We start from the raw sequence: 11,787 nt of genomic DNA on the forward strand, positions 1-11,787 counted from the left end.
ACATGGTAAATAAAGACACGGCCAGAATAAAGTCCTTTATTAGGAATAAGACTAAACACGTTTTTTTTAATTTAAAAGTAACAAACACAGTTATACTCACCAAACACCTAATTGCAGCGAAGCCCTCGTCTCCTGTAATAAAACTAAAATACAAACATAACAGTATCCCTCGCCTGTGCAGAGGTGAGACTTTTTCTCACGGTGCTAGCGGGGATCTCGCCAAGGTCACTGCATAACTGACGCCAGTTTGTCTATTGGTATCTTATGCAAAAACCCACCTCCCTGATTCTGACTGCTTTTACCGCCCCCCCCATACTTTACACGACGGCGTTGCTTGTTCAGGTGAGCCGCTGTGCACAAAGCCACAAGTGCTAGAAGCTTATTAACCATTTAATGTCTGCATTTCCCGTCAGGTTTTTGGTTGTGTAAGAACCTGACATAAATCTTCAGCTCCTGTGGTGTCTTGGAAATTGGGTCTTGGTCTGATAATGGCGGCGTCAGCAGAACGGAGCTGCAGGTTGCAGACCACAGTAGACGTTGTTAGCGATGGTAGCCCACCCACCTCCCCCTTAAAAAATTTTTTTTTCCGCTGATGGATCATTTACAGAATATTTTGCATCATGGATCAGACGCCGATCACCATCCGGATCCTGCTCCTGGTGCCGTGGCTGCCAGCAGGTGAGTGCTGTGAGGAACGGGGGTCCGATGGTGACGTCCGCACACACGGAGGCCCCCGTGTCATTTTTCATTTTTCTTTTTTCCTCCTCTTCTTCCCAGAGCCATAACTTTTTTAATTTTTCCGTCCCCATGACCGTATGAGGGCTTGTTTTTTGCGGAATGAGTTGGACTTTTGAACGACACCATTTATTTGACCATATCATGTACTGGAAAACAGGAATAAAATTGCAAGTGTGGTGAAATTGCAAAAAAAAGTGCAATTCCACAATGTTTTTTGGGGCTTTTTATCTACTATGTCCATTATATGGTAAAACTGACCTGCCGATATGATTCTCCAGGTCAGTACGAGCGCGCAGATACCAAACATGTACAGTTTTTGTCTGTTTATTTATCTGGTGAAAATATTTTTTTAGAAATTTGTCAAATTTTTTTTTCACTTTTGTCGCTATTTTTTGAGACCCGTCACGTTCTTATTTTCGGGATCTGGCGCTGTGTGACGGCTTATTTTTTTGTACCCCGAGCTGACTCTTTTATTGATACCATTTTTGGGTAGATACAATGTTTTGATTGCCTTTTATTGCATTTTATTGCAATATTGTGACGACCCAAAAAACGTAATTCTGGTGCTTTGATTTCTTTCTCATTACATCGTTTACTGATCAGATTAATTTATCTTATATTTTGATAGATCGGACATTTCTGAATGCAGCGATATCAAATATGTGTATTATTATTTTATTTTATATTGTTTTATATTTAATAGGGCAAAAAGTGGTGATTTGAACTTTTGTGTTTTTTTACATTTTTTTTAAATATTTTTAAAACTTTTTTTTTATTTCTACTTCTTTCAATAGTCTTTTTAGGGAACTTGATGTTGCGACCATCTGATCGCCGGGGCTATACATAGCAGGGATGCAACGTTGCTATGTGTAGCACAAATGGCCACGGGCCGTTTTTCACAGGAAGATTGTGATGACGGGCAAAGGGCTTAGATGCCGCCTGAGAGAGTGACATTGCTGATGCATCATTGCAACCTGCCGTGCAGAAGGGTAGGGAGATGGTGGTGGCAGCAGAGGGTGGTCACAGCAGACGGTGGTCGCAGCAGACGGTGGTCGCAGCAGATGGTGGTTGCAGCAGACAATGGTCACAGCAGAGGGCGGTTACAGCAGAGGGTGGTCACAGCAGATGGTGGACGCAGCAGACAATGGTCACAGCAGACGGTGGTCGCAGCAGACGGTGGTCGCAGCAGACGGTGGTCGCAGCAGACGGTGGTCGCAGCAGATGGTGGTTGCAGCAGACAATGGTCACAGCAGAGGGCGGTTACAGCAGAGAGTGGTCACAGCAGAGGGTGGTCACAGCAGATGGTGGACGCAGCAGACAATGGTCACAGCAGACGGTGGTCACAGCAGACAGTGGTCGCAGCAGACGGTGGTCGCAGCAGACGGTGGTCGCAGCAGATGGTGGTTGCAGCAGACAATGGTTACAGCAGAGGGCGGTTACAGCAGAGGGTGGTCACAGCAGATGGTGGACGCAGCAGACAATGGTCACAGCAGACGGTGGTCACAGCAGACAGTGGTCGCAGCAGATGATGGTTGCAGCAGATGATGGTTGCAGCAGATGGCGGTTGCAGCAGATGGTGATCATAGCAGACAGTGGTCACAGCAGATGGTGGTTACAGCAGACAATGGTTGCAGCAGAGGGCGTTCATAACAGATGGTGGTCGCAGCAGAGGGTGGTCGCAGTAGACCATGGTCACAGCAGAGGGTGGTCACAGCAGAGGTGGTCACAGAAGTCAGTGGTCGCAGCAGACATTGGTCATAGCAGAGGATGGATGCAGCAGACGGTGGTTGCAGCCAACACTGGTCATAGCAGAGGGTGGACGCAGCAGACAATGGTCACAGCAGAGGGCGGTTGCAGCAGACAGTGGTCACAGCAGATGGTGGTTGCAGCAGACGATGGTTGCAGCAGAGGGTGGTCATAACAGATGGTTTTCGCAGCAGAGTGTGGTCGCAGTAGACCATTGTCACAGCAGAGGGCGGTTGCAGCAGAGGGTGGTCACAGCAGAGGGTGGTCACAGCAGAGGGTGGTCACAGCATACTGGGCCCAGCAGCAGATGGTGGTCGCAGCAGCAGATGGTCGCAGCAGATGGTGGTCACTACAGAGGGTGATCGCAGCAGACGGTGGTCACAGCAGAGGGTGATCGCAGCAGATGGTCACGGCAGAGGGTGATCGCAGCAGATGGTCACGGCAGAGGGTGATCGCAGCAGACGGTGGTCGCAGCAGATGTTGGTCATAGCAGAGGGTGGTCACAGCAGATGGTGGTCACAGCAGAGGGTGATCGCAGCAGACGGTGGTCACAGCAGAGGGTGATCGCAGCAGATGGTCACGGCAGAGGGTGATCGCAGCAGATGGTCACGGCAGAGGGTGATCGCAGCAGACGGTGGTCGCAGCAGATGTTGGTCATAGCAGAGGGTGGTCACAGCAGATGGTGGTCACAGCAGAGGGTTGTCGCAGCAGAGGGTGGTCACAGCAGACGGTGGTCGCAGCAGAGGGTGGTCGCAGCAGAGGGTGGTCACAGCAGAGGGTGGTCGCAGCAGATGGTCACCGCAGAGGGTGATCGCAGCAGACGGTGGTCACAGCAGAGGGTGGTCATAGCAGAGGGTGGTCACAGCAGACGGTCGCAGCAGACGGTGGTCGCAACAGAGGGTGGTCATAGCAGAGGGTGGTCACAGCAGACGGTCGCAGCAGACGGTGGTCGCAACAGAGGGTGGTCATAGCAGAGGGTGGTCACAGCAGACGGTCGCAGCAGACAGTGGTCGCAACAGAGGGTGGTCATAGCAGAGGGTGGTCACAGCAGACGGTCGCAGCAGACAGTGGTCGCAGCAGAGAGAAGTAACATTTTCTCCTCTGTGAATCGTGTTCACTTTTTATGTACTGCACTAAGTTTTTGGTGAAAACTGGTAACCCAACATTTCTCACCGCAGAGCCGTCTGACCTGAGAGTGCGCCAGTCTCCGCCATCTCTGGTGGTCTCTCGGGGGCAGCATGCCCGGCTCGGGTGCTTCTTCTCTTTCCAATCTGATAGTAAAGGGGCCGTGTCCTGGCACAAAGCCGGACTGGAGGGGAACACGAGCAGCAGTCAGGTCGTCCCCCTGAGACGCCGCTTCTCTCTCGCCCGTCCGAAGACTTTCCTGAGTGAAGGCGACGCCTCGCTGGTCATCAGTAACGTCACCGGGGAAGATGTCGGCATTTACTTCTGCAAGGTGCACCTGTGGGAGAAGGCGGAGGAGCAGGGGTCCGGCACCAGCCTCATGGTGTACGGTACGTCATCATCTGCCCCACCGTAACTACAACTCCCACTCTCCCCCATTGTCATCTGATCCATGGCATCCTTCCATTCTCAGCTCATCCCTCACACCCAGAGATTTACCTGAAAGTGGCCACCAGGTCACAAGATGTCCTCGCCCTGAGCTGCCAAACCTCCGGCTACTACCCTCCGGGGATCACGGTTATCTGGCGCAGCAATGACCGCGACTTTCCAGATCCTGGACCTTTGGAAATATGGAAGTCAGAACATGGTGACTATCAAGCTACTCGCCACCTTGTCTTACCCTTAACCTTTAGAACCAACTTGCTGACGGTTTCCTGCATTATCCAGCATATATCTCTTGCTGCACCATTATATGCCAACTACTCTCACGGTGAGTCAAGGTCAAACCTCTGGGACAGCCCATGATTTCTGGATGTAATAACTGTGTTTTACCTGTAGATGGCAGTAAATCCTTCCTCATATATATATATAGTTTTTATTTATTTTATTTTTGTCTATTTTTTTATTCTTGGATTCTTGACATTTTATATTTTCTTATTTATGTGTCTTATTTGTATCCCTTTATTTTAGTTTCTTTATTGTTTTTTTATTGCTTTTATTCCCTGAATCTCCACATTTTTTATACTCATTTTTACTATATAGTCTTTATTTATTTTTAGTCTCTTTATTTTTTTTTTTTTGTTCTTGGATTGTTGACCGATTTTTTTTTGCATTGTAAATAGTTTTTATGTATTTATTTTAGTCTGTTTGTTTTGCTTTATTCTTGGTTTCTTGACATTTGTTGTTTTCTATTTAATGTTTTTAATTTTTTATTGATTTATTTTATTTATTTTTTCTTGCTTTTATTCTTTGATTCGTCATACTTTTTATATTATCGTTTAATGTATCTAGTTTTTATTTATTTATTTTTATTCTCTTTATTTTTTTATTCTTGGATTGTTGACAGATATTTTTTTTGCAATGTATCTAATTTTCCTTTTTTTTATTATAGTCAGTGTAGCTTTTGTTCTTGAATTCTTGGCGTTTGTTATCTTGGCATTCTTGTATCTAATTTTCCTTTTTCTTTAAGTCTCTTTATTTTTTTATTACTTGGATATTTTGATTCTTAACACTTTTATTTTCTTTTTAATATACCTTATCTATTTTTTTATTTATTTATCTTAGACTATTTATTTATTGCTTTTATTCTTGGATTCTTGACTGTTGTTATTTTTTGTTTCCTTTATCAAATATTTTTTTTTTAAATTTATTTACTTTAGTGACTTTATTTTGTTATTGTCTGGATTCTTTGACCCCTCACATTTTTTTTTCCTTGTTTTTTTCTTTTAATGTCTCTAACTTTTATTTATTCGTTTTATTCTTTTTTATTGCTTTCATTCTTGGATTCTTGATATTTGTTATATTCTCTTTCTTGTATCTACTTTTCATTTGTTAATCTATTTTAGTCTCTTTATTTTTTATTACCTGAATTCTTTGGTTCTTTACACTTTTTTTAATTTTCTTTTTAAACGTTTCGTGTTCTTATTTCTTCTTTTCGTGTTTATTTTTATTGTTTTCTTTTTTATCATCTTGTCATTTTTTTATTCTCTTTCTTTTTCATTGTATTTTTTATTCATTTATTTTTCTAGATCTTTCGGAGTTCGGAGTAACTCAATATCAACTTGTTGAATATCTGAATATTTTTAAAATTGCTCTGATACTTGGTCTGACAGTCGGTATTCTGATCACAGGTAAGATGCGTTTAGTGCTTTCTTCACGTCTACCTGTTCTTTCTCATAACTTTTCAGAATAAATTGTGGTGGGTCCATGAGGAATGACACTATTTCTGGCCATTTTTTAAACTATATTCTGCATTTTTCACCAATTTCCCCCTCTATTTCTCATTTCAGTTGTCTCTGAGCTACTGGGTGGTGCTACATCTGCTATGATGTCTCCAATACACAGCACACACAAACATGATTCCTGCTATCCTTCTTCTATGTAGCACATGTTCATAATTAGCAGCAGCATGGAGGATGTTATACAACACTACTGAGCAGTGTACTTATGAATCCAGCTCTGACTGTGATAAAACACTTACTAGAAAGCAGCAGCATGGATGACAATATACAAGAGTACCGAACAGTGTAGCTGTGATTCCAGCTCTGCCTGTGATAAAACACGTACTAGAAAGCAGCAGCATGGATGACATTATACATCAGTATCGAGCAGTGTAGCTGTGAATCCAGCTCTGGCTGTGATTAAGCATTTACTATATAGCAGCAACATGGATATTATACAAGAGTACCAAACAGTGTAGCTGTGAACCAGCTCTGGCTGTGATAAAGCATTTACTAGAAAGCAGCAGCATGGGTGATATTAAACAAGAGTACCGAACAGTGTAGCTGTGAATCCAGCTCTGTGTTAAAACACTTCCTAGAAAGAAGCAGCATGAATGACATTTTACAACAGTACTAAGCAGTGTAAGCTGTGAATCCTGCTCTGGCTGTGATAAAGCACTTAGTAGAAATCAGCAGTATGGATGAGATACAACCGTACAGAGCAGTGTAGCTGTGAATCCAGCTCTGGCTTTGATAAAACACTTACTAGAAAGCAGCTGCATTGATGACATTATACAACAATACTGAGCAGTGTAGCTGTGAATCCTGCTCTGGCTGTGATAAAGCATTTACTAGAAAGCAGCAGCATGAATAATATTATACAAGAGTACCGAGCAGTGTAGCTGTGAATCCAGATCTTGCTTTGATAAAACACTTACTAGAAAGCAGCAGCATGGATGACATTTTACAACAGTACTAAGCAGTGTAGCTGTGATTCCTGCTCTGGCTGTAATAAAGCACTTACTAGAAAGCAGTAAGGATGATATTATACAACTGTACAGAGCAGTGTAGCTGTGAATCCAGCTCTGGCTTTGATAAAACACTTGCTAGAAAGCAGCTACGTGGATGACATTATACAAAAACACCAAGCAGTGTAGTTGCGAATCCAGCTCTGAGTGTGATATCACATTTACTAGAAAGCAGCAGCATGGATGACATTATACAACAGTACTGAGCAGTGTAGCTTTGAATCCAGCTCTGGCTGTGATAAAACACTTACTGAAAGGCAGTTGTGCTTTTCTCTGCCTCTGGGTTACTTTCCTCCTTCTTTACCAGTAAGCGGTAATCTGACCCCTCAGTAAGTTGGGAGTCCTGGATGGATTTTATAGTTTTTCAGTGTGATTCATAAGTCCAGAAGCGGGAAGAGAAGTGGCTCAGAAGTAGAGAAATAGCATTTTTCTCTCATAAGATATATTATAGTGTTTCCATTTTATTATATCTTTTTCTGGGAAAGTTGGATCACAACACATTTGTAGAAGGACATTTACGAGTCGTGGTCCCCTTCTCTGTTGATAGATGCATTATGGTTTTTTTTTCTGCTTTGTTTTTAATTCCTAGTATTTAAGAGATGCAAAATCAAATGAGAAAAGTGAACATCCGAGACGTTCATTACTGATGTGAGTAAATGAAACATCAGATTATTTATAAAGTTTTGGACAAGTCGTGTTTTACAATAGAAATTTAAGGGTAAATTCCCATTAAATAAAGAAATGTTATTGATTGCTAGAAGGTGGGGGTCCGACCTTATAATGTGCTATCACTTTATGAAATTGGAATATCCCTTTAACCCCTTAAGCCCCAAGGGTGGTTTGCACGTCAATGACCGGAGCCAAATTTTACAACTCTGACCACTGTCCCTTTATGAGGTTATAACTCTGGAACGCTTCAACGGATCTTGGCGATTCTGACATTGTTTTCTCGTGACATATTGTACTTAGTGGTAAAATTTCCTTGACATTACCTGCGTTTATTTGTGAAAAAAAACGAAAACTTTGAAAATTTTCGCAATTTTCCAACTTTGAAATTTTATGCCCTTATATCACAGAGATATGTCACACAAAATACTTAATAAGTAACATTTCCCACATGTCTACTTTACATCAGCACAGTTTTGGAACTAAAATATTTTTTTCTTAGGGAGTTATAAGGATTAAAAGTTGACCAGCAATTTCTCATTTTTACAACACCGTTTTTTTTTTAGGGACCACATCTCATTTGAAGTCACTTTGAGGGGTCTATATGATAGAAAATACCCAAGTGTGACACCATTCTAAAAACTGCACCCCTCAAGGTGCTCAAAACCACATTCAAGAAGTTTATTAACCCTTCTGGTGTTTCACAGGAATTTTTGGAATGTTTTTAAAAAAAAAAAGAACATTTAATTTTTTTTTCACAAAAAATTTAATTCAGCTCCAATTTGTTTTATTTTACCAAGGGTAACAGGAGAAAATGGACCCCAAAAGTTGTTGTACAATATCTCCTGAGTACGCTGATACCCCATATGTGGGGGTAAACCACTGTTTGGGCGCATGGCACAGCTCGGAAGGGAAGGAGTGCCATTTGACTTTTCAATGCAAAATTTGCTTGAATTGAGATCGGACGCCATGTTGCGTTTGGAGAGCCCCTGATGTGCCTAAACATTGAAACCCCCCACAAGTGACACCATTTTGGAAAGTAGACCCCCTAAGGAACTTATCTAGATGTGTTATGAGAGCTTTAAACACCCAAGTGTTTCACTACTGTTTATGACGCAGAGCCGTGAAAATGAAAAAAAATTTCCACAAAAATTATTTTTTAGCCCCCAGTTTTGTATTTTCCCGAGGGTAACAAGAGAAAGTGGACCCTATATGTTGTTGTGAAATTTATCCTGAGTGCGCTGATACCCCATATGTGGGGGGAACCACTGTTTGGGCGCATGGCAGAGCTCGGAAGGAAAGGAGCGCCATTTGGAATGCAGACTTAGATGGAATGGTCTGCAGGCGTCACATTGCATTTGCAGAGCCCCTGATGTACCCAAACAATAGAAACCCCCCATAAGTGACCCCATATTGGAAACTAGACCCCCCAAGGAACTTATCTAGATGTGTTGTGAGAACTTTGAACCCCCAAGTGTTTCACTACAGTTTATAATGCAGAGCCTTGAAAATATAAAATAATTTTTTCCTACAAAAATGTTTTTTTTAGCCCCCCAAATTTTTATTTTCCCATGGGTAACAAGAGAAATTGGACCCCAAAAGTTGTTGTCCAATTTGTCCTGAGTACGCTGATACCCCATATGTTGGGGTAAACTCCTGTTTGGGCACACGGGAGAGCTCGGAAGGGAAGGAGCACTGTTTTAATTTTTCAACGCAGAATTCGCTGGAATTGAGATCGGACACCATGTCGTGTTTGGAGAGCCCCTGATGTGCCGAAACAGTGGAAACCCCCCAATTATAACTGAAACCCTAATCCAAACACACCCCTAACCCTAATCCCAACGGTAACCCTAACCACACCTCTAACCCTGACACACCCCTAACCCTAATGCCAACCTTATTCCCAACTGTAAATGTAATCTAAACCCTAACCCTAACTTTAGCCCCAACCCTAACCCTAACCCAAACACACCCCTAACCCTAATCCCAACCATAACCCTAACCACACCCCTATCCCTGACACACCCCTAACCCTAATCCCAACCGTAAATGTAATCCAAACCCTAACCCTAACCCTAGCCCTAACCCTAACTCTAGCCCTAGCCCTAACCCTAGCCCTAACCCTAGCCCTAACTCTAGCCCTAGCCATAACCCTAGCCCTAACTCTAACCCTAGCCCTAACCCTAGCCCCAACCCTAACTCTAGCCCTAACCCTAACCCTAGCCCTAACCCTAGCCCTAACCCTAGCCCTAACCCTAACCCTAGCCCTAATGGGAAAATGGAAATAAATACATTTTTTTAAAAAAAATGTATGTTTCCCTAACTAAGGGGGTGATGAAGGGGGGTCTGATTTACTTTTATAGCGGGTTTTTTAGCGGATTTTTATGATTGGCAGCCGTTACACACTGAAAGACGCTTTTTATTGCAAAAAATATTTTTTTTGCGTTACCATATTTTGAGAGCTATAATTTTTCTATATTTAGTCCACAGAGTCATGTGAGGTCTTGTTTTTTGCGGGACGAGTTGACGTTTTTATTGGTAACATTTTCGAACATGTGACATTTTTTGTTCGCTTTTTATTCTGATTTTTGTGAGGCAGTATGACCAAAAAACAGCTATTCATGAATTTCTATTGGGGGAGGCGTTTATACCGTTCCGCGTTTGGTAAAATTGATAAAGCAGTTTTATTCTTCCGGTCAGTATGATTACAGTGACACCTCATTTATATCATTTTTTTATGTTTTGGCGCTTTTAGACGATTAAAACTATTTTATAGAAAAAATAATTATTTTTGCATCGCTTTATTCAAAGGACTATAACTTTTTTATTTTTTTGCTGATGATGCTGTATGGTGGCTCGTTTTTTGCGGGACAAGATGTCGTTTTCAGCGGTACCATGGTTATTTATATCTGTCCTTTTGATCGCGTGTTATTCCACTTTTTGTTCGGCGGTATGATAATAAAGCGTTGTTTTTTGTCTCTTTTTTTATGGTGTTCACTGAAGGGGTTAACTAGTGGGACAGTTTTATAGGTCGGGTCGTTACGGACGCGGCGACACTAAATATGTGTAATTTTATTGTTTTTTTTTATTTAGATAAAGAAATGTATTTATGGGTATAATATGTATATTTTTTTATTTATTTTTATTTTTTTTACACAACTAAATATATATATTTTTTACTTTATAACATTGCCCCAGGGGAGGGGGGCATCATGTTATTGGGCCAGATTGCTGAGCAGGCGCTTGGTAAGCCACCTCCCTGCAGGACCCGGATGCAGCCCCGCAGCCATTTTGGATCCGTGGCCTGCAGGGAGTAAAAGGTAGGAGACCCCCGTGAGCGCGGCCGATCGCTATGACGTACTATCCCGTCCCTGAGAATTAAGTCCCAGGTCACCTTGACGGGATAGTACGTCAAATGGGATTAAGGGGTTAAACTGATATTTTTATATATTGTTTGTATCTTTATTTTTCTTGTTCTTTGATTTGCTTCCCTATCTATCTCTTTAGTTTGCAGTCTCCTATACTCCAGCCAAGTTTTCATCCAGCAGCACCAGGACCGTGCAGCACCCGGCACCAATATTAAATGCAATTGTGGTTGAAGCCTCGAGATCTCGGAAATCATCACATCTTGAACTCTAAATTTGTATTTTCTGCGCTTGCTATTGTAGAAACCTTTAATATGGCAGCTTTTGCTTAATATGATGCTGCAACGTACTATTAAAATGGCTGGGGTTGTTCGTTCTGTGCCGTGTTTCATACTGCGTAACCCTCCAAAACAAAAATTCATCTGAACATTTCAGTTTTTCAATTTCTACCTTTAGCACTTTGTCATTTTCTGCTTCCAAATTCATAGCTGCTTTTTTCCCCCTGGATTATCTCTGTAGGGGGAGGAGGGTTGATTTTCTGATATAGAGAATGACAATGTCTGACATAAAGAGTTAAATGATAAAATAATGTTTGTTGCCCTACCATGACTAGTTGGAGCCCCTGAATATTAGTCTTATTACATGTAATATATGTTTCCTGTGTTATCTGACACCTTTCATAGCTGTGATGCTCTGCGTGCCCTGACTTCTTTCTATCATAGCTGTGATGCTCTGCGTGTACTGACCCCTTTCTATCATAGCTGTGATGCTCTGTGTGTCCTGACACCTTTCTATCATAGCTGTGATGCTCTGTGTGTCCTGACACCTTTCTATCATAGCTGTGATGCTCTGTGTGTCCTGACACCTTTCTATCATAGCTGTGATGCTCTGTGTGTCCTG

At 42.3% G+C, this 11,787-nt stretch overlaps 1 protein-coding gene across 1 annotated transcript; it reads left to right on the plus strand.

The window, feature by feature from the left end:
• Window positions 1-620: 620 nt before the first annotated feature.
• Window positions 621-11,195, plus strand: LOC138652175 (natural cytotoxicity triggering receptor 3-like). The gene is made up of 6 exons (XM_069742942.1): window positions 621-678; window positions 3,663-3,998; window positions 4,082-4,378; window positions 5,637-5,738; window positions 7,446-7,504; window positions 11,030-11,195. The coding sequence occupies exons 1-5, from the start codon at window positions 621-623 to the stop codon at window positions 7,469-7,471; spliced, it is 819 nt and encodes a 272-aa protein (XP_069599043.1). The 3' UTR covers window positions 7,472-7,504; window positions 11,030-11,195.
• Window positions 11,196-11,787: the final 592 nt, after the last annotated feature.

This window comes from Ranitomeya imitator, chromosome 10 (genome assembly GCF_032444005.1).
Source record: "Ranitomeya imitator isolate aRanImi1 chromosome 10, aRanImi1.pri, whole genome shotgun sequence".
In the NCBI taxonomy this organism is placed as follows: domain Eukaryota; kingdom Metazoa; phylum Chordata; class Amphibia; order Anura; family Dendrobatidae; genus Ranitomeya; species Ranitomeya imitator.

What these genes read in the sequence shown, in the direction of transcription:
- LOC138652175 (XM_069742942.1), top strand. Translation starts at nt 621, where the DNA reads ATGGATCAGACGCCGATCACCATCCGGATCCTGCTCCTGGTGCCGTGG. An exon ending in GGTGCCGTGGCTGCCAGCAG is followed by an intron (nt 679 to 3,662) that starts GTGAGTGCTGTG and finishes TTCTCACCGCAG; the next exon opens with AGCCGTCTGACCTGAGAGTG. An exon ending in AGTCGGTATTCTGATCACAG is followed by an intron (nt 5,739 to 7,445) that starts GTAAGATGCGTT and finishes TTTAATTCCTAG; the next exon opens with TATTTAAGAGATGCAAAATC.